This window comes from Siniperca chuatsi, linkage group LG1, assembly GCF_020085105.1.
Source record: "Siniperca chuatsi isolate FFG_IHB_CAS linkage group LG1, ASM2008510v1, whole genome shotgun sequence".
Classification (NCBI taxonomy): domain Eukaryota; kingdom Metazoa; phylum Chordata; class Actinopteri; order Centrarchiformes; family Sinipercidae; genus Siniperca; species Siniperca chuatsi.
The window spans coordinates 28,022,871-28,045,400 of NC_058042.1; the positions used below are offsets into that span (position 1 = coordinate 28,022,871).

The 22,530-nt window shown below is 42.4% G+C and overlaps 2 protein-coding genes across 6 annotated transcripts in view; both read right to left on the reverse strand.

Annotated features, from left to right (window-relative positions):
• The window catches only part of LOC122865443 (thrombospondin type-1 domain-containing protein 4-like), a 42,079-nt gene extending 36,403 nt beyond the window's left edge, over positions 1-5,676 (reverse strand). Inside the window, exons 1-7 of one of the 2 annotated variants that reach the window (XM_044173910.1) lie at positions 5,342-5,676; positions 4,833-4,881; positions 4,652-4,706; positions 4,339-4,408; positions 2,733-3,055; positions 1,154-1,580; positions 83-185 (exon numbers count right to left, since the gene is read on the reverse strand). In XM_044173910.1, coding sequence (XP_044029845.1) covers positions 83-185; positions 1,154-1,580; positions 2,733-3,055; positions 4,339-4,408; positions 4,652-4,706; positions 4,833-4,848 — 994 coding nt within the window. In that variant the 5' untranslated portion in view covers positions 4,849-4,881; positions 5,342-5,676. The remainder of the gene's footprint in view (positions 1-82; positions 186-1,153; positions 1,581-2,732; positions 3,056-4,338; positions 4,409-4,651; positions 4,707-4,832; positions 4,882-5,341) is intronic. The other variant, XM_044173997.1, reaches the window with a different exon arrangement.
• A 6,903-nt stretch (positions 5,677-12,579) lies between these two features.
• LOC122865567 (leucine-rich repeat-containing protein 49) overlaps positions 12,580-22,530 on the reverse strand; it is a 38,681-nt gene continuing 28,730 nt past the window's right edge. For all 4 annotated transcript variants that reach the window (XM_044174219.1, XM_044174305.1, XM_044174471.1 and 1 more), the window contains 5 exons: positions 20,416-20,650; positions 19,434-19,619; positions 18,413-18,522; positions 15,203-15,356; positions 12,580-13,424 (listed from right to left, as the gene is read on the reverse strand). In XM_044174219.1, coding sequence (XP_044030154.1) covers positions 13,209-13,424; positions 15,203-15,356; positions 18,413-18,522; positions 19,434-19,619; positions 20,416-20,650 — 901 coding nt within the window. In that variant the 3' untranslated portion in view covers positions 12,580-13,208. The remainder of the gene's footprint in view (positions 13,425-15,202; positions 15,357-18,412; positions 18,523-19,433; positions 19,620-20,415; positions 20,651-22,530) is intronic.

Here is a 22,530-nt window from a genome sequence, read left to right on the forward strand (position 1 = left end):
TGCCAATATTTACCATAATTTAAAGTTTTTAATATTAATGTTTATTTTGTTATTACAGCGCACACACACACATACAACCTACCCTCATTGAAAGGTTCCCACTCATATAGTCTGCCCATGAAAGGTTGGTTGTTGTATGATGAACACTGAACAGCCCTGATGTGTCTGCTGGATGGAGGACAAGCCTGAGGATGGACCAGACACACACACATAAACATACATTTATTTTCCACAAAGACAGAATCCAACAAGTAAACATTTCTCATTGTCACGCGCCGTAGCCATTGATTGACTGCTGCAGTGGACCTTCTTTGTTTTAACCCTGTGCTTGTAGGTCAGCATTTCTTGCCAAAAGTAGTTAGATTCCAGTATTTATGAAAGCTCGCCACTCCCCTCCCTGACATCTCTCCATATCTCCTTTGTCTAAACAAGCCCCTGGTCTGCTTTACTTTGCTTGAATATCTGTGTCACCTCACACCAGAGACAATATACAGATCCAGAAACTGTTTGAATTTATTTTAAAGCACAGGATGGATTCCATAACCTCGGATCAGAAAAGCAAAGCCCATCCACATACTTGTGCATTACAGCCGGGGTTTAACGGTTAAGGTTTCCTAAGCAAATAGCTCCACCGCCAAGTGTAAGTATTAAATAGCTTTAAACTCTGACAAATGCGTCACTCCAAAATAATGCAGAAAATCTTAAGTGGGCTATTTGCCAGTTCCAGTTGAGTTTTATAATGAAGGGACATGTCACCTTGTGCAACGGTGTGGTTCATTGATGTGTTTTGTATAGTTTTTGGACAACAATGGAGCTCTGTGCAACAGAGGAATAACAATTAATAAAAATTCCATCTAAAAACAACATGTTACTGGTTAAGATAAGTGTGTATATTAGATTGTAATGTGCATGGAATTACACATTTTCTTTGTTCTGATATCGGCATTCTATATCGGCCATCGGCCATTGAAAAACTCATATCGGTCGACCACTAATATACACTTACTATATTTTTCCACCCAATGATTTATCATTTGCAAATGCAAATGAATCAATAACAAATCAGAATAAGCAAAATCAGTAATGTTATTTATCCATTAAATGCCCATGACTAGCCAACATGCTAAGAAGAAGAAGGTGCAGATTCGCATACATTATTGTTGCAGATGCTGTAGCGAGCATGCTCCCCTATGCAGAAGGAAGTAGGCAGGGGGTTGTAGGGTCTCTCTTGGTGCTGCTGGGGTCCAGATGTCTGGCTGCCTGATTGTAGCTCCTGCTGGACCTGAGCCTGGTTAGCCGAACCAGGCTGGTAGAGGGGGGCCCAGACTTGGCTATTTTTGGGCTGCTGTGCCCTGGGCTGCATGTAGGGTCTGCTGTAGTGATGGACGATGTTGGAGAGGTCCATGCTGTTTGACCTGTGGCCACCATGGCCTCTAGTGGTTTGGTGATGGGTATCAGCCGCAGCAGAGTGTCTCTGTCTGCGAGCCTTCCCAGAGCCCTGGCCTGTATCCGTCTGCAATGGAGCAACGTAAGGAGCTCTCCCGTAGCTGTACCTCCCCGGGATGATGTGAGTGACCCTCCTGAAGACACAAACATGAGACAACATGTAAACTAATGACTGTACTAGTTATCACATCCATCTCTATACCTACATGCCCCTGCTAACTAGCACAGAAGTGAATCCAGTTACCTATCGTCTTTTTAACTACAGAACATATCATCTACTAACCCTCCTTAAACCAACCAGAGATTGTACAACAGAGGCCATCCAATATATCTGGATCAATATCTTCTTTTATTAAGATGTTTTAACCAAATTTCTCATTTTACTGGGGAAACTATCATGGGCGAACTACGAGTCCAGATCCCAGTAGCAGAATTCTGGGAGCTTTTCTCGTTACTTGGCTCCTTAGATTCCAACTCAAATAACCCCATTACTCAGCTGTCAGTGCTATTTGTTTAAAGGAAAGCACAACAGGAAGGAGGTCACAAAGCTGCCAAGCACAAGCCGAGCCTTTCACTCCATCCATAAAAGACTAGCTTTCCACTGAAGGGCAGTCAGATGGCCCACAGTGATGGCTCAAAAGAGTCACTTTTAGACCAGGCTGCTCAGCATGCAGCACAGCCGTACAGGCTCTTTAAGGACTTGCAGATCTCGACAAAGACAAGAGCTGCAATACTGAAAAAGTTCTTCATTGACCATCATGATAGTCAAATTACTTCCAACAGACGTTTTTTCACAGTATTTATTTAGTGCTTAAAATGTAACACTCAGGTTAAATCAATAATTATGAATTAAAATAAATTATATTATAGATAATAATTATTAACTCTTTTGCACTATTTGCAGTGCACCTTGTGTCGGACGCTACAGATGGGTGACAAGTTAAAGTGCGCTATCTAAAACGGCGCCCCAAAATCTCCCATGAGTGTTCAACTGGTTTGGGATTTGGTGACGGTGAAGGTCATAGAATATCAGAATAACTTTATCATTATCATACTCAAACCATGTATTGACCCCTCGTGCCCTGTATGAAAGCATCTGCATGTTTCTTCATTTCTTTTATATTATTTCCTTTGGTCACCCATCTGTATCTAAACACTTCCTCTAAATTAAAATAAATAATAGATAGAAAATAAAATAATAATAGAAATTTCCAGTTTAAGTACAGGGATTTCAACACCTCAGTTTTGTAGCTCCAAACCAATCCCTGCGCAGGATGATACGGTACCTGCGTCCACCAGACCGAGTCTCCTTCTCCTGCCTCGGCTCTCCACGACTGCTGCTGTTGGAGGACCTGCCTGTGTCGCGGGGCAGGGGAGCTGTTGGCCGCAGGGCTGAAATGACACGGCCTGGTTGCTGGGGGAGAACGCCAGCTCTTCTGGAGTGGTATTGGGATGGAGTATAAGCAGGCAGGCAGGGCCTGCTCTGCTCTTGTACCCCTCTTCCACAGGTACGGGAGCAGGTTGACCACGGCCCCCAGGTGCCCCAGGAGCCCTGGATTTCTCCATGCTCTGCCCTGATCTCCTGTTGGGGCTCTGCCCTCTGAGTAACCTGTATGGAGATAAAACAACCACGATTAGCAACACCACAGAGTGCAAAGAAGTGGGATAGAGCCACGCAAATGAATGCCAAGGATTGATGGAAAGCCTCCATCAACGAGACTTTAATCTCCCCAGATCATGGCCTCGTATAAAGGCTCAAGTCAGTGACCTCATCTCATCAACATGACTATTCTGCCCCTCCACGTCCCACCACTGTCCATGAAACAAACCTCTGTTCACGGTTATAAAGCCCTGATTTGGCTGATTAGTGGGTGTCTGTTAGTGGCCTATCCCCTATTGGCTACCTGCTTTTCTCACTGTTGACTCTATCCCTCTGTGCAACTTTGCCAGGGCCGTATTAGCAGTGATCACTGCACTCTCTGTTTGAGGAACCTGCCAGGAGAAGCCCTGTGCCAAGCCGGCTTTATCCATGGAGCCGCGTGGAAATCCTGCTCTTTAAAAAGGAGCACTTTGTCTCCATTCACAGCAACCTCTCTGGGCAAACACATGGCTGTAGTAAAAGCTCAGCTGCCTTTGACTTTTAGCGGATGGAAAGAGAATACAGAAGCAGTAGGGAGAGTTGGCAGGAAGTTATTCTCCTGTCAATCAGCCTGTGCAGCTATTCAGAGACCTCAGACTCCCCCCCCCACACACACACACACACACCCCCACCTCTTCTACCCTGCTTCAGCCTTTGAAACTCAATGCCACTGTCATCTCCCGGGTCAGCCATAGGTCACACAGCTGGACGCCCGGTGGAAACACATGGAGCCGACTTGCACCAACCCCTTCTAACCTGACTGGATAGTTGATGTGTCAGTCAGCTTCAACCACGAGGTGCTTCCACTAGTTTCTTCCATGTGGTTCCTGTGGCTCCAGAGGTCAAGAGGTGGTTTGCTGACAGCTGACTGCAACCAACAGAACTTTTCACTCATGCTCTCACGACAAGTTAACAGATTAGCACCCTGGTCAAGTTCCCCCTGGGAATACTCTCGCTGTTCACACATACTGGGACTGAAGAAGCAAGATTGAAAGTCTATAACTTAGGGTGGCATTTGGCTATGCTAACAAGACACAGTCATGCATGCCATCTTCCACTAGTGGAGCGTTTCACTAGCCTGTGCCAAACCATGCAATTAGCTTGATAAATAAAAACACCAAAAAGAAAAAAATCACAGAAATATTCAAGGGAGGTCTACCATCATGTGCATGGGGGCCTTAAACAGATCACGTGTTAGAACACAGATTTATTTTTTTCCCAGTAACACCAACTGCTATGCAACTGCTGCTCACCTTCCTGTGGTCTGTTGTGTGTTGGCAGTCCAGGGGGTCTGACCAAAGCAACAGCAGGAGGACAGAAACTCTACAGAAAACAGAGAGAAGTGATTACTGGTGATACTGGTAGTTTTACACAAATGTGGCATTAATGGTTCAACATCAAGAATATACACTGCGGTGTGATGCTAATGAAATATCGCTAAATTTAGAGATTGATGGATAATCAGAGAATGAGACAGTTACATAAAAAGAAGAAACACAGACATTAATCAACACAAAACCTTTGACAGAAATAAGTAATCCATAATTGAAACATAATTGACATTACCTGACAATCCAGACACAGGCTCCCTGCATGGCTCCTGGATTCTTCAAGTGGGACACTTTAAGTGAAAATGGAGAAGTTTACATTAGCATACACCTGAGTTGCACTAACATTTTCAACACAAATGCTTTCTGTGTGGCCGCAGTGCAGAGGCACTGGAGGGTCAAAACCCACAGGAACTCACCATTTCTAATCACCATCCATCTACAGAATAGAGTCCACACCTCGTTAGTCTGATAAATTCCCAGAACAACAAATAGTGAACAGTATTAAAATGTAAATTATATGACTTTACTGATAGCTGTGTGCCATAAATATCCCACAAATGTCAACATCCTGCCAGTTTTTCATTTGCCACTACATCCTTCTGCCTGACCTTCCCTCAAGACACTGACTAAAATAAACGACTTCTACCCACTTGACCATGTGAGTTGACCTCTCTGACCTCTGGCTCCTAATAAGGAAGCCCCCCAGCTGAAAAACGGCTAACCCATTAGACAGCAGGTCTGAGGTCCAGCTAGTGAAGGACTTTCACCCCAGACCATATAACTCAGCCCTCCTACTTTGCACAATGATTATAGTAATGAAGAACCCCCTCCCATAAAAAGGTAATTATTCAAAATCGAATAATAATATCATCATTAGAGCTAAGTAATCAACATTAACAGCCCACATATCATCATGTCGACGTACCTGTAGGTTACTGATGCGGGTATGGTGAAGTGGTTGCTACTTCACTGTACTTTCTAACCAGTCCTACACTGTAGCGTTCATAGATCCATTTCCAAGCGCAGGTATCCTCATGGTCGAGACATTAATCCAGGTGGAAATGCAGGGTTTCCCTCCGGAGACTTTGTGCTAAGCCATGCAAGTCAGTAAACCCGTACCCAGAGTTGTGAATCAAATCCTGGCGCAGTAGAAACTCCGGACCGTGGTCATCATGGTGATTTTGCTTTTACGCACACAGAATGACAGAAAGCTGGAAACCGACACGGCGGACAGAAAACGTCCTCTGCTGCGCCCCCTGCCGAAACAGACACTCTTGTGTGTGTTTGAGTGCCATGTCAAATATGTGTGTGTGTGTGTGTGTGTGTGTGTGTGTGTGTGTCCTTTTACCACTCCGTGAGTGGCGCGCTTGGATGTGTTTGTGTGTGGAAGAAAGAGAGAGCGTTCGTTTTTCTAATTCTCAGCCCCATTGCCACTCATCTCTCTCTCACACTGAAATGGCCATATTGGAGCCACAGGCAGGTAAATGATCTCATTTACAAACTGAAATGAAGCCAAGGCTGCACCTGGAAACTCTGTTGGTGGACACAAGAGGGACATCTCAAAATTGATTCATTTTTTCCCCCCTCATCAATCCACACACAGTACTCTACAATGACAAAAGCAAAATGTTTTGTTAATTTATTACAAATAAGACTAAAATATCCCATTTACATGTATTGTAAGTATTCAGACCCTTCACTTAGTACTTGGTTAAATTAAAGCACCTTTGGCAGAGATGCTCTATTGTGTTCAGGTCCAGACTCTGCTGGACCACTCCACCACTTAGAGTTTTCCGGAAGCCATTCCTGTGTTTTGTTGGCGGTATGCTTTGGGTCATTGTCTTGTTGAAATGTAAACCTTTTCAGCCCCAGCCTGAGGTCCTGAGCACTCGGGAAAACGTTTTCACTCAGGATTTCTCTATTTTTCTGCATCCATCTTTCCTTCTATCCTGAGTAGTCGCAGAAAAACATCCCCACAGCACGATGCTGCCACCACCATGTTTGACTGTAGGCATGGCATCAATGAGGTGATGCTCAGTGCCTGGTTTCCTCCACGTTGGGAATTGTGGCCAAATAGTTCAATCTTCGTTTCATCAGACCAGAGGATTTTGTTTCTCATGGTCTGAGAGTCGTTCAGGTGCCTTTTAGTGAGGAATGGCTACCGTCCGGCCACTCTACCATACAGGCCTGATTGGTGGAGAGTTGCAGAGATGATTGTCCCTCTATAAGGTTCACCCATCTCTACAAAGGCACTCTGGATCTCATTTATAGTGACCACTGGGTTCTTGGTTACCTGTCTGACCAAGGCCCCTCGTCCCCGATTGCTCAGTATGGCTGGGCGGCCAAGACCGCTGGTGGTTCCAAACTTCTTCCATTTGAGAATGATGGAGGATACTGTGCTCTTGGGCACTTTCAATGCTGCAGACATTTTCTTGTATCCTTCCCCAGATCTGTGCCGTGACACAATCCTGTCTCGCAGGTCTACGGACAATTCTCTCGACCTCACGGCTTGCTTGTCACTCTGACATGCACCATCAACTGTGACAGTGTGTGCCTTTCCTAACTGTGTCCAATGAATTCATTTAGGCACAGGTGGACTCCAGTCAAGTTGTAGAAGCATCTTAAGGATGACTGATAGAAGTAGTAGAGCTCAATTGTGAGTGTCATAACAAAGGGTCTGAATACTAAGTAACTAGTAAATGGGATATTTCAGGCTTTTATTTTTAATAAATTAACACTCCAAAAACCTGTTTTTGCTTTGTCATTGTGGAGTATTGTGTGTAGATTGTTGAGGGGGAAAAGAATTGAATCCATTTTAAGATGAGTCTGAAACATAATAAAATGTGGAAAACTTGAAAGGGTCTGAAAATGTTTAGTATGCACTGTATAAGTGACTTTCAGTTCAGATCAGTTAACTGCATTCAGTGTGGTCGTATTAACCAATTTGGCTGCTCTGTGATGGTGTAACACAAGACAGCAAAGAGGCCAGTAAACTTAGTTCTCTTTTCTGTTTAGCATTAACTTTAGCAGTTTGCATGGTGTAACTTTTGATTCATGACACTCTACAACATTGTTAACATTTTAAAGAAGAAGTAGAATCAGCAGTAATCACAAAAGAAGTGATTACTGCTGAATATAAATATATTCCCACTTACCCCTGTGGTATCTTGCCATGCAGATACTACGCAGAAGTAATTTGTCGAGTTGATGACACGTTGGCCGCACTCCTCACACTTTTCAGTTGATGCTTCTATTGGCTGATGGGGTGGGTTACTGAACACTTTAGTCAATGGTCCAAAATAGGACCCTGAGTGCACTGAAGAAAGCAATTCCTTGAAGCTTTCTGGTGGACAGACATCAAACTTTTCTTTTGCATTAAGCTCAGAACAGCTGTGTTTTCTCAAAAGGTAGAAAAAGATGGAGGGACATTTATAGTGGTCTATGTAGTGGTTTATAATCTGCTCCTGGGCATCATCACCACAATTCATCCATTAAGGGGAAGCATGTCACCCGGACTCAGCCATGAGTTAGTGTCCAAAAACAGCTTAACAAAACTGGATAGAAGACTTTTAAGCAGAAAAATGGGACATGGTTTGTTCAAAAGCCTCCTAATTTATGAGGATGGTCCCAAAGTTTTGCACACTCATGTATAAACAACCTACAGGCTTAGTGTACTGTTCTCTTTAGCCTGTTTGTTTAATATGACAATATTTACAATGTTTACACCACACTATGTGACATACAGTATGCAGCTCATTACAGACATTGTCTGTAAACACGCTGGCTTGACAATGGCTTCATTATGTAGCCAAACCTAATCAGTAAATTCTGTGAAATCTATCAGTGTGTCAATATATCAACAAATGTAAGTCTGTATCTACAAATACATCCACTCATCCATGTGCTACTGCACCATATGTTTGTCCCACTGTATGTATCTGCAGGGGAGCTGGTCCTGTTGCCCCCACTGACCGTCCTCACTGATGCGTAGATGTTGATGCTGCCCAGGAATTCGTCTTTAACCCCAAGGTTTCAAAACCCTTCAGAGGCAAACAAGCCTCCAATTAAAGCATCTTTAATGAACTACCGTTCCGGATGACCCATCGAAGGCCTCTCCAAACGAGATTTAGAGAGGGGAGTCGCTGTTGATTGACACTGGACAAAAATATGCATTGACTTGTCACTGGATATGTGCTACACTGAAAAAAAAATATCCATCGACACTTCAAGAGAATAAAATATTGTACAGTATTGCTTCAGTATTTGCAATAATAAATGAATGGGTTAATATAACTTCACTTGTTTGCATTGAAGGTTTATTTGTTTAAAAAAACTCTTGAACAAACCAGCCAGATTACTGCCCTGGTAACTAAGATAATGTAATTTGATTCACAATAAATAAAAAAAGAAAACAAAGACAGAAAAAACCTGTTATTTTAGAAATAAGCTAAATATGTTGCTCATTTGTGTTATCAGATTTTATGTTGCTTTAAGTAAAAAATATGATTTCAAACCTCCAAACAAATTGAAATGACATTTTCAGATAGTTATGTTTTGCAGTGCACGTCTAACAATAAACAATGCACTTGGTTCATTCCAGGAGAAACTAATAGTTGGTCCTGTGAGGTGGAACGAGTTGGCAGCCATGTCTCCAGACTAGACAAAAGTCTATCTGAGGGTCGAGCACATCAACACTGCAGCCTCCAGACCAGCACTTAGGTTTATTGCTTTTCATTCAACCAAACACAAATTGTGAAGATAATATTGCATGACAGTAGTCTTTTGGTAAGTCCATATTAACGCAATAATGCTGCTGTCGCACCTTACTCTAACCTCCTCTGTGTGTCTAAAATACTTAGGACAACTTTACTCTGTTAAACAGATACAACTATAAAACCTACAGCTGAATGAAACATGGCCTGCTCTCTAGGAGTTATCAAAAAGTATTCTGGGAAATGTAGGTAATAACTGCTGAAACAGAGGTACACAAGGCAGACTGAGAGAAAGCACATCCTACAAGCATGGCATTACTTTCATACATTTATATGAATATTTGAATAATTATGTGCATCCTTGAAGTTATAGTTCCTTCACAGGCTTACAATACGTGCGTCATTTTGCTTTTCAATACCTGAGCCCTTCTTGACCGATCTCCACTGAGCATTGGCAGGCCAGAGGCCTACAGTGATGCTGTTGTGACAGAAAAAAATATTGCTTTGATTTATCATATGTCACTTTCATCTGTGAACCAAGAGTTCAGTTAACAACTTAGATTTTTTTTAAAAAGCCATTTTAATGAACATGATAACTGAAAACCCGTATACAGTCAGCAATTAAGCTTTTGTAGAATTTTGTACTTATGTAATTGCCTTTTAAAATGGATATATGTAAATATTGATGAATTTAAAGCTACCTCTCTCCCCTAAATACATAAGGAATTATACTTTGAAATAGATCAGTTGGTGAGTGGAGTCTTGTAACCAAGAGGCTGCCACTTCAGTTGCTGCAACAGCCAACAGACACTAATTTTTGCATTTTGCATTTTTCATTTTGCCATGGTCCACTTGTCCCCTTAGAGGGAAGGGGCACTGCAAATCAATACAAAGTTGTTCTGAGTGATCACCTTTATCCTATGATGAAACATTTCTATACTGATGGGAGTGGTCTCCTCCAGGATGGCAATGCCCCCATCCGTAGGGCACGAGGGGTCACTGAGTGGTTTGATGAGTATGAAAATGATGTGAATCGTATGCTTTGGCCTTCGCAGTCACCAGATCTCAACCCATCTGAACACCTATGGGAGATTTTGGGCCGACAGCGTTAGACAGCACGCTCCACCACCATCATCAAAACACAAAAATAAGGGCGTCCATCTCTCCAGTAGAGTTCAAGAGGCTTGGAGAATCAATACCAAGGCGCACTGAAGCTGTTCTGACGGTACGTGGTGGCCCAACACCTTACTAAGACACTTTGTTGGTTTTTCCTTTAATTTGTCACTCGTCTGTATAAATAAGTACTTAAATATGCCAGCGTCAATACTAAAATGGCTTGATTTTAGAAAGTAGTGTGGACTGAGACTTCATGCACGAGATAACAGAAATGGAGGAGCTACTTACAGCTGGCAATAGCTCAAAACAAAAAAACTATAACTATTAAAAAATATTTTTGCCAAAAGTAAAGTTTACAGAGGTTGACGTCCATTGGTGCAGACTTTATACATAGTACAGTACATAATGTTTTGTGCACTATCAACATTGGAACATAGTATTAGGGCACATTATTTCAGCCACTAGAAGCTGAAATGTTAATTACAACAACAACAAAACTAAAGTTTTGGATGGAGCAAAGAATACACTGACGACTTTGCTGTTCTTAGAGAGTGGGACCATGGGTTAATTCAAATCAGAAGTGTTTTTCCCCTAAGCATATGCATCAAATCATCATGGCAATCTCCATATTTGATTTTGGGGTCTCTTAAACGAAAAGCTGACATTTGGCTTGAAGGTAGCACAAGCTCATCGAGTGTCTGAAATACCCTGCTCTGGACCAAGATGTTGGGGGGATAAATGGATGGAGACACCTGACACCACCATCATAATCCTTAAGCCCCACCTGACGCAGCACAAACATTTGCTAAATATACAGAGGTTCTTATGCACTGACAGTCAGCACTGCCTTTGCTCTCTATTTTTAATTTTAACAGATTGATTGTGGGGTTATTACTCACCAAGTCATATGGACTTCATGTTAATGTGTTGAGCCTTCTTAACTGTGTGGGCCTCAGGCATTACTGCGCTGTCTGGACTTCTAAACGATGCTTTCCAACGATGAGACATTGTTCTCGCTCTCTGTCTCCGCGTCTGCATGCTGTCACTAGTCATGGAGTTCTGTCAGTCCTTTGGGCCAAGACTTCTCTCACAATGTTGACAGCCATAGTCCCATAAAATGACAAAATGTGTCAGCACAAAGCAATGTTGTTTATCAGAATAAACTTGCTGTAGCTTTTTGATAGCAGACATTTGCACCGAGGGGTTTCTTGTCAAAGCAGAAAACATGGCAGGTGCCCCAAAAAGCAGCACATCATGTAGTCCTACTTGCTATACAACATGTTTAGGTATTTGTCTTTGTCTTCCAATTCAGATTAACCAATCTGTTTGAATTTGTATTGTGATAATTAGCGAGGGCAAAAACTTAAGAAGGTGGTAGGGACAGTTTCGTGAGGAAAATCTGGGCCACAACATCTCCAGAAGATTAAACTATTAAGTTCTAATAGTCCACTCACACCACTTTTCAAAAAATGAAAAAGTGTATGTGCTTACTGTATATGTCTAGACAAAGTACCGAAAGTACTTAACTTAAGAAGCCTTTCACACAGCACACTAAAAGTCTAGTTTGGATTCCACTTTCTTGTGACAGTGTACCACGTGGATGATTGAGATGAACATGAACATTCACAGATAGACAGCAAAACACATCTTAAAGAGCTATCGGTCACCAATACGACTGAAAACCAGAAAACAACAACCCAGCACTGAGGGGAGAGTTTTTCTTCAAGTCAAATACCTGTGAGCAAGGCATTGATCTCCAGTGGAGCGGATGACACTGGACAGCAGTACCTGTCAACTCTTTGGTGGGTGTGTGTGTGTGTGTGTGTGTGTGAGTGGAGATGTTTGACATTCCATCCCCCTGCAGTTACTCCTCCAGGTCTGTGCTGTGTTCTCTGCCAACATGCCTGATTAAGTAAGGGTTAAAAAAGTCATTATGGGATGGTTTGAATGAGGGGAGCAGGGACAGGTGGTGAGAAACTGGTGAAGCCTCTACGCCTTCAGGGACATTCCAGTCTCAGTTCACACTACCCAGAAGACCCTTCATGGTTTCTGGATCTCCGAGCACACACACACACACACACACACACACACACACACACACAGACTCTGCCTCATGGGAGACCAATGGCCTATGAAGTGTTGATAATGCAAGCGTAAAACTGCCTAAGAGGAACCAGAAGAGATGAATTTGAGCATTAACGTACTTTAGAGGTGGAGTCATGTTATAAGAACAGGGGAACAAAACAACTGATCTAAACCAATCTGATGCCTGATTAAAGACATGACTTCTTCACTCCTGTAGACATATCTAGGAAAAACAATCATGCAAACCATATACATGTTAATACAGAATCTTTTAATACTAAGTACAATACAGAAAATCAGTGGTAAACAAAGAAAAGTCCTTGTCCTTGTTTGTGCCCTTCTTTTTATGTCAGGCAGGAGAAAGTGAGAGAGTGATGCGTGAAACAAGATTTAAGACACAGAAAAATCATTCTAGTCTCGACAAAAGAGACACCGGCCATTTTCAGCTGATGACAGTAATGGTGAAGAGGGGTCATTCAGAAGGCTTTTAAAAGTGCAGAGGATGCTCCGTAGGGACCACAATGCACCATGAGTCACTAAGTCCCTTTAACTTTCTTCAAGTATGTTACAGCTCCAAGCAATGAAGAATCAAACAGTGTGTTTTCAGTGAAAATCTACATTCAAACAAGATGCCTTTGTCATGATAATTTCTTCAGACATCTTTAAAACAGTCTACATCCATCTTAAGAAAGAGCTTCCCACACACTAGGGAAATACACCCTTCGGTTTCCAAAGATTTTAATAATTGATAGTCAGTGATAAGTCACTAAGTGATGATGTGTTATAGATGAAGTTTGAGATGAAGCCCTGGAGGCGCCCGGGAAAGCTATGTCCATATGTGCGTGCGTGTGTGGTCTAAGAGCGAACCTTTGGTCCTCTTCACTTGGTCTCGGAGAGCTTTGCAAGGCTGGCTTGGCGGAAGGCCGTTCGGTCCCTCATCTCCAACACACAGTCCCTCACCATCTCTGCAAACATGGAGGGCCAGAGCTTGTGTAGAGCCTCACCCTTCAGATTGGTGTCTGATGCCCTTTGGACCAACTCCTGGAGGTACTGCTCTACCATGGCAGCACGCTCCGATGACTCCACAGTGCCCTCCTGTGTGGAAAAGAAGAGAACATCATTCATGTTGATTCAGTTGTTATAAGTACATTAAGGTTTGGTGCAGTGGCAAGAAAATCACAGTAGGAAAAAATTAAGCTTGCACGGTCAAGGTGTTTCAAACTCAGATGTCCTTTTTTCATTCCTGTCCATGCGTGCTGATATAAAGTTATGTCTTAGAGAAATGTGAAATAATATCATCATTAAACTACTTTACTTTTGATGACATGAGATGAATAAACTTTAAAAAGAATGTTTTTCTGATTTCGTTCATCATGCAGTTGGCAACACCTCCAGCCCTGAAATACATGCTGTATCCAAAGCTTTATTTTTTTCTCTTTTTCATGAAGGGAGGTTAGTTTGCGCCCAAATTAAACTGTATTGCACTGCATTAGTGTTAATGCGGGGTGCACGGTGGCAGAGCGGCTAAAGCTCCTGCCTCCCAATAAGGAGATCGTTGGTTCGTGGGATCGATTCCCGGACCAGACCAACATCACACACAATCTCTCTGGGTGGAGTCTGCATGTCCTCCCCGTGTTACCGTGGGTTCTCTCCGGGTTCTCCGGCTTCCTCCCACCGTCCAAAGACATGTATGTGTAGGTTAATTGATAACTCTAAATTGCCCGTATTGAATGAATGTGAGAGTGAATGGTTGTCTGTCCTTGTCTGTGTCTGTGTTAGCCCTGCGACGAGTTGGCCACTGTCCAGGGTGTACCCTGCCTAAGGCCCAAAGTCACTGGGATAGGCTCCAGTCACCCGCGACCCCTAACGGGACCAAGCGGTAGAAAATGGATGGATGGATGGATAGTGTTAATGCCAGCTTTCTGCCAGAAAATAAATTTGGCCATAGTAGCTAAAATGCAGTGATACTGCTTTAAAGGTGTAGGTGTAGGATTTAGTGGCATCTAGCGGTGAAATTGCAGTTTCGCATCACCCTCCCGTTCCAAGCGTTTAGGAGAAACTACATTGGCCGCGAAACTAGCAAAAAAAGGCGAACGGCCCTATCCAGAGCCAGTGTTTGGTTTGCCTGTTCCGGGCTGCTGTAGAAACATGGCAGTGCAACATGGCGACCTCCGTGGAAGGGGACCCACTCCCTCTGTACATATAAACGGCTTATTCTAAGGTAATGAAAACACAACGATTCTTATTTTCAGGTGATTATACACTAATGAAAACCTACTTATAAATATTATATTCCATTTCTGCCGATAGATCCTGATGCAAATGTTGCAAACTGGTCCTTCAAATTCTTGGCATTGTTTGTTAATAGAATTAACCTTCTCAAATGCTGAGTGGGCTGTTATCCCAAATCCTATTTATCTATTGCAGTGGAAATAAAGATTGACTTACATTTGGGACTAGGAGCATAGCATAGTTTTTAACTAGGAACCACAACACAATAGCATAGAAAGTAAAATCAGATGTGCTGTTGAAATAGTGCATTCAGCAAAACATCTGTGATGGCAGGTGCCCACATGATAACTCCTGTGATATGCACACACCAATTATACAGGGTGGATGGTGAGTGTTGATTCCTATCTGATGGTGCACTAGATTTATGATAGCATACCCTGATGCCTTTTACATGGAAATACTTGAGAGTTGGTAAAGCATTAATTTGCCACCTCATTTGGTGACATGTGGCAAAACACATCAACAAATGGGTTGATGTAGGACGCAAACTAGCTTTTGCTAACTTTTCAGTCACTTTCAAGCGCTGTTGCAGTTTCTCAAACCACATGGCCATTATTAAAAAAAGATAAAACAGAACGGACCTCAGGGCTCTCTGGGTTGCAGTGTCTGCTTGGGTAGTTGAACAGCGCTCTGCTCAGGCCTTCTCCCAGGAGCTTCCCGTTGTCTCGCAGCTCTTCCGGACTCAGCCCTGCCCGCCGGCCACGCCCCTCCAACAGGAATTGCAGCTGACGCTTCCTTCAGGGTGAAGAGAGAAGAGTGAGTCAGACACGGAGCGAAGAGACACACAGACACCTGGGCAGAAAGCGAGTGACATCAAGGTAATAAATGTGTAAATTACACTCTCTCACCTTAGTACTGTGAAGCAAGTTTCTAGATAAAAATTGCCTTGCTTAAGAAATCCATCAGAACTGACAGCAGATACAGCACAGAGGATCGGCCAGCAGTAAATTCTTTAGAAAAAACACCTTCAAACTGTCACTAAATGAAATGTTAATTTTACATTTGATTAAATGTCCATAAATGTCAGTGTTTTAATTTCATTCTTATCACTCAGCAGCAGGATGTGTATATGTATACATGTATAAAAGCAGAAGAGGACTTTACAAGTGATGTAAACTACATCAAATGTTACTGTCTATCAGTACGAAATCTCATGTGATACACTACTGCACCAACATGTTCCACAGGCCAGTGCCAGGATGCTGAAATAGTCTTTTCAGAGGAGGCTGGAGGCAAACATTCCATATAGGATAAGATAGTTTGTAAAGTGTGTGTGAGCGTGTGAGCGTGTATGTATGCCAAAATGCATTAGCGTGTGTCAGTCACATGTCACGCTGACTAACAAGCTTAAGAAAAGTAGACCTGCGTCTGTGTGTGTGTGTGTGTGTGTGTGTGTGTGTGTGTGTGTGTGTGTGTGTGTGTGTGTGCGCGTGTGAGTGCATGTTACTGTCAGAGAAAATCATGTGGGCATCAGAAAAAGTAAGTGTTGTGTATCATCAAACCAATTCTATTTGTTAATAGAGTGCAAATGAATGTAAACATCCCTTGAGAGAACAGCAGTTATGATCAGATTGTAACAACAAGTCCAATTCAGTCAAACAATTCTTGTGCAAAGAATTTCAAATGTGTGATAAACACCTTGTATCACTACTTGTAGAGTTCCTTTTTCTCAATTTGGGATTTTAGCCCAAAATTAACATGATACTTTTGTTGCTGCTTGAGTTTGACAAACACAGAGCCAATGAAATGTATTTAAAAAGAGCATTAAACATTATAACAGGTGCATTTGGTTGCACTTTAAAACAGTTTTCTCTTGATGTCTTCCCTTCAGTGAGACCCCTAGTGATGAAATGTGTTAAGTAGAAGAAGTGAGCTCTCCTCATTCTCAAAAAGGGCACATGGTCAAGGGATCAAGTGTGTTGTCCTAAAACTTTTTCTAATTAAAAAAATGCTTTAGGCCTTTGTTTCTTTTTACTACAACTTGTACATGGTGCAACATTATAAATAAACAGCCAATGAAAGCAGAAGAATCACAAACGACAGCATCCCACCAGTGGGACCTCATGTTCATGTTGTAGGATACGCGTCATGCTGGTGGCAAGTATTGTTTACCCTTGCTAGAGGGGAGGCAGGAGAAACAAGGGGATAAGGGAGAATATTACTGCCCTTCATAAAAATAAAAAACAAATTTCTTTTTGTTTGGTGGTAACAGTCTTTCATCTGGCCACCTTGATTCAAAGGAAGACAACATCCAGTAGCAAACATTTTGCATGGAATTGAGACATTAGCAAGCTAGCATTAGCTCAGCAACATCAGCAATGGAGTGATGATTGCAAATAGCCCCGTTCAGCAGAGAACGGAAGCGGTACCATAAATTCTTGCCCTTCAAACAATTTGTCATGCAAAACCTGTCCAAATGATCCATTTTACAGGTGCCTGTGTCCACAGCAAACTGTAACCACAATCCTACAGCTAAAGATTACATGCAACATAAATAGTACCACATCTGGGTCAAACAGAGTTTTTAGATACATTTTACTTGGAGCACCACATGTGTGGTTTAGAGCATTAGGGCAACACAGAAACTAAATTGATATTTGAAAGAATTCAGTGTAATGAGATCATGAATTCCATAAGGAAGTGTAGGTTAAAGTGATTGTTGACAAGAAAGCCTGTGATGCACACTTACATAAGCAACAGCTTTAAATTGCAGTCACACATAAAAGAACATCCAAGGCATCTTACAGTAGTAGGATCCTAGTGGTAATGGATCCTCATACCGTGTGATGTTGGAGCCTTCCCCAACACACTGACCTATGCAGGAACCATGACAACAGTGTTTTCGTGTTAAACCCACAACCCACTGAGCAGCACAAGAGCTTTGTGGGAACATGAAACATAAACTCTATTCATTGTGTTTTCTGCAGATGTTATAATGGTTCTCTCGTTTCCTATTTCCAGTACAGAAAATACACTTTATATGACATACAGTCTACAACTGGAAGGTTTTGATAGATAAGAGGTCAAATCTAACAGCATTAAGTGTAACAAATGAATATATTGACTGAAGGGGTAACGCAGATAACAGTGATTAAGATTTCAGTACGGATGTGAAAATAATCTTCGGCCTTGGGCTGTTGTGTATTATCTATCCATAACAGTGTCTGAATCAGGGTGAGTTGCAGCCAGTTGTCCTAAAGTTTACTAGCTCATTTTCGACATCATTCTGAAAGGGCAATTGAAGACACTGAGGTGGCTCGAATTCATTACTACATTCACATACTGCTATACTGCTCAACAGTAGGTGAACTCGAAGTTTTATGAAGTTATCATAATCTTGTGCGTGACAAATTCAGCAGATTTTTGCTTTGTGAGGATGTTTTTCATTAAGAGTGACAAGAGCTTTTGGCTGGGGAGAGAGGAATGTTTGTATCGAAGTGCCAAGTACCCACCCTTACCCTGAGACACATAGTCTAATTCCCCTGGCTCCTCGGTGCCAGGCTCTGTCTCGTTGTCTCACACAAATGTGAACACACACACACACACACACACACACACACACACACACACACAAATGTATACACGTAAAACGCTAAGCACAGGCATGCACATACATGTACAGGAGCCTACACACTCACAAGCTGTAAGTTGTAACTCTAACATATACACATTTAAGAATCCACACATTTTTGACATATCTAAACAAACAACATACACAGTCCAGGACACACCTGTCATTAGATTGTAGTTAATGTTATGTTGTGGTTAAGTGTCTGAGATCAAGTTCTCACCTGGACTCCTCTAGCAGCAGGAGGAGCCGGCAACGTGGAGTTTCGGTGGCTGCTATATGACCCAGTGTCCCAAACACACGCTCTGCAGCGATCACATCATTCATGGTCACCTGAGGTAGACACACAAACAAGAACTTACACATACAGCACAAGATGCTTGATTGGCTGGCTACTTCATATTTGTTTCTACACTCTGAAAGCACAAACGTAAGACTTGCAGATTTGTCATGGGTTATACCATTTTGTCAAAAGTTACATCCTCAGCAAAAAAGTACAACTCTGTACTGTACTTTGTCCGAGTACATTTAACAGATGCTGGTTGGGATAAGACAGCTGACACAATGAAAACAAGGTAAGAAGCAAGAAAAAAACAACAGGTATAAACTAATAAAAGATAATTTATCAAGTCTATAAAGAGTTCTAATTTAGAGGCAAAATCCTCAGGTAGATTTTTCCAGGAGACATGGGACCATAATTCAAGGATGGTAACAGTAAAGCAATAATAGTTAGACATTTTGAGAAATACACTTATTTGCTTTCTGGTGGAGATTTAGATGAGAAGAGTTTGATATTTTGCACGGATTCAACAAACAAGATATAACGTGTTAATTGGCGATCCTTAGATGTGCTGGACAGAGCCAGGCTAGCTGTTTTCCCCTGTTTCCAGTCTTTGTGCGAAGCTAAGCTTACCAGCTGCTGGAAGTAGCCTGACATTTAACTGACAGACTTGAGAGTGGTATCAATCTTCTCATCTAACTCTCTGCCAGAAAGCAAAGCGTAGTTCCCAAAAAGTCAAACTATTCCTTAAACCTTCAAATTTGCTCATTGATAACATTTTGCTTCTAAAATGGCATATTAAACTCAACTAACTATTTCCTCGTACACAATAAATGATACATTTATGCCTTATAATTAAGAGTGAAATTTGTTATTGGTTACTGTATTTGTATCTTACAAAGGTGGCAGGGGACGCCACCATTACACAGCAGGAGGACTGCATTAAAAACGAGCTGATCCTCACCTCCTGGCCATTGATCCTCTGCAGGTTGAAGTGGTGGAGGCGGTAGATGACGAAAGAGCGCCATAGAGCCAGACTGACCACGGGGTTGCCCTCTGGGTGGATGGTCAGCTGGTCCAGACGTCTCACCTGAGCCAGGGCCGCCAGCTGGGGCAGACGGCTGATGTTGGTTTCCAAGAAGATCAGATGCTACAGAAAAAGTAACAAGTTGGTTTCAGATAGGTACAACCATATAGCTACTGTATATTTGTTCATGACTGTAACTCACTAAGTTGATCATGGCAAAGATTAACAGGGTTATTGACTGTCTGGGCAAAATTAACTTAGCTTAGACAATGAAAGGCTGACCAGTAAAACTGTACTTGCAAAGTTGAAGTAAAAATAAATGTTTATATCAGATATTGTAGGCCCTAGCTTTTGTCCTCACCATGACCAATGACTGCTTAATTAACTCTTTTCTTTCCCTTTGAAATCAGTGCTCTCTTTACCACAGCACACAATTTTGTAAGGATGACAAATTAGGTTGGGAGTTGTTCTGCCACAAAAATTTCTACCGAGGAGAAATTGATGTGTTTATGCAGGTGGAGTTTCAGAAATACCACAACTAGATGTCCAACACCTTTAGTTATCTGCCAAGGTCTGACGATGATAGATAAGCTTGGGAAAAAACTTGTATGCTGGGTTAATGTGGTGCTCTAGTCCTACAAGATCCATTGCCTAATATGGGAAATGGTTCAGTGGATAATGGCAAAAGTTGATGACAAGCAAGAACTATTTGGCTGTGAGAGGGCAGGCATCCACCAGACAAAACCTCCAAAATCCTCACTCTTTGTGTCATGTCATGGGAGTTTGGTGTTAGATGACATTCAGCATTTACTACAACCACATCTAAAGGTAAAATGAAAAATGTATATTCTGCTTTCATGTACATTTTAACATTAACATTATCCCATGGCTCATTATGGTATGTGGCCAGTGCCCTCACCAATAGATTGGGGAACTTGACCCTTATTCGCGGCAGTGTTGGTACAATGGTGTCAAAGTTGATGTAGCGGAAGGTTATTACAGTTACAGCACCAGCAGTCTGAACTCCCCAGCCCCTCTCCAGGGCCTCCAGGGCTCCAAGTCCGAATAAACGCAGGGTGTCTCCATCCAGCTCCGCCAGGTGACTGTCAGAGAGGGACAAACTCTGAACACTGCCGATCCCTGTCTCCACAAGCCTGCAAAGTACACACGCATACCCACAAAAAGTCTTTGTAAATCAGTCTTGATATGCTGAATGCACAGAATTTGTTGCCTTGTGAAACTTTTAGAATATCTTTGGGCCAAAAGTGCTTTGCTTACATTTGTTTGAAAAAGCAGGCATTGTGCTAAAAGAAGGAAAAAGCAACATCGCTACAGGTCATGCAGTGGTCTAGTCAATGTCCTATTTGTCTTGCCTAATTACTTTCTATTCTCCTATACGACAGTTGAAGTGCCCTTCCCTGATAAGAGAGTCGTGAGAATGGAGAATCAGGGTGAGTCTCAAGGAGACATAATCTCCCTGCCCGAGCCAATGTGCTCAGCCCTCTGGGTCTACACTCACTACACTCTACTGACACTCAGGGGACTTTTCAGTATAGCAGGGCATCAGATGGCTACTGGCTGCATGCTACTTAACACTGATCATTTTGGGTTCAGCCTGCCAACAAACTAATCACCCCTATTCATATTTCACACCCTCCCAATCTTGCTGCAACAGAAAGCCATAGTGGTTAGAGGACTAATCCTTTGATTACAGAACTCAAATCCAAGATTCTTGTTGAGACCAATTTTTAGAAAGTGTGTGTTGAGGGACAGAAAAAGAAAAGGAGATGAAAAAGGACAGCAGACATACTGTAGACAGAGGTACATACATAGGGAAACAAAATGAAGCTGTACTGAAGCTTCTTTGAAAGGGCCACCTTTGTTGCAGGCACAGTAAGACTGATCCCCCAGGGGTGCTTGGGAGAAGGAGCAGTTTCTTCTCCTAACTGAGCAGCAAAAAGGGGGATCAAAGATTTGGAGAATTATACCAATAATTAAACTGGATTATTAATGGCCATCTTCAAAATGAGAAGTATGCTACAGCAGATTGGAGTCTTGGCCAAATAAATAAGGAGGTCCAGGAAAAGAAAAAACAACAGGGAGACAAGAGAAGAGAGGAGTGATGGAGACAGATCTACTTTTCAGTGTCAACAAAAACCACCTCTGCACATACTGATGTTCAAAGTATAAGATTGTAAGTAATTATAATTTTCTTTTTTGTCCTAGATACACATTTGTTTGTTTTAGAGTATATGAGTTTAAAAAAATCTTACAAAGCCTTAAACCTAATGCGTTGGAAGATAAAAATATCATATTAAAGCTTTTGGTTTATTACATACAGTTTATAAAAGTCATGTGAGTCATATTGAAATTAGTTTGTTGGTGTATCATAATATATATATAAAAACTTTGTCCTTCACCCCCCGCGGGTGGTCTCGTCCTTCGAGCTCGGGTCCTCTACCAGAGGCCTGGGAGCTTGAGGGTTCTGCGCAGTATCTTTGCTGTTCCCAGTACTGCGCTCTTCTGGACCGAGATGTCTGGTGTTCTTCCAGGGATCTGCTGTAGCCACTCCTCCAGTTTGGGGGTCACTGCCCCGAGTGCTCCGATGACCACGGGCACCACTGTTGCCTTCACCTTCCAGGCCTTCTCCAGCTCTTCTCTTAGCCCTTGGTACTTCTCTAGTTTCTCATGTTCCTTTTTCCTGATGTTGCCATCGCTTGGTATCGCCACATCAACCACAACGGCTTTCCTCTGTTGTTTGTCAACCACCACGATGTCAGGCTGGTTCGCCATTACCATTCTGTCAGTCTGGATCTGGAAGTCCCACAGGATCTTGGCTCGGTCATTCTCTACCACCTTTGGAGGTGTTTCCCACTTTGACCTCGGGGTTTCCAGTCCATACTCAGTGCAGATGTTCCTGTACACTATGCCAGCTACTTGGTTATGGCGCTCCATGTATGCTTTTCCTGCCAGCATCTTACACCCTGCAGTTATGTGCTGGATTGTCTCAGGGGCCTCTTTGCACAGCCTACAC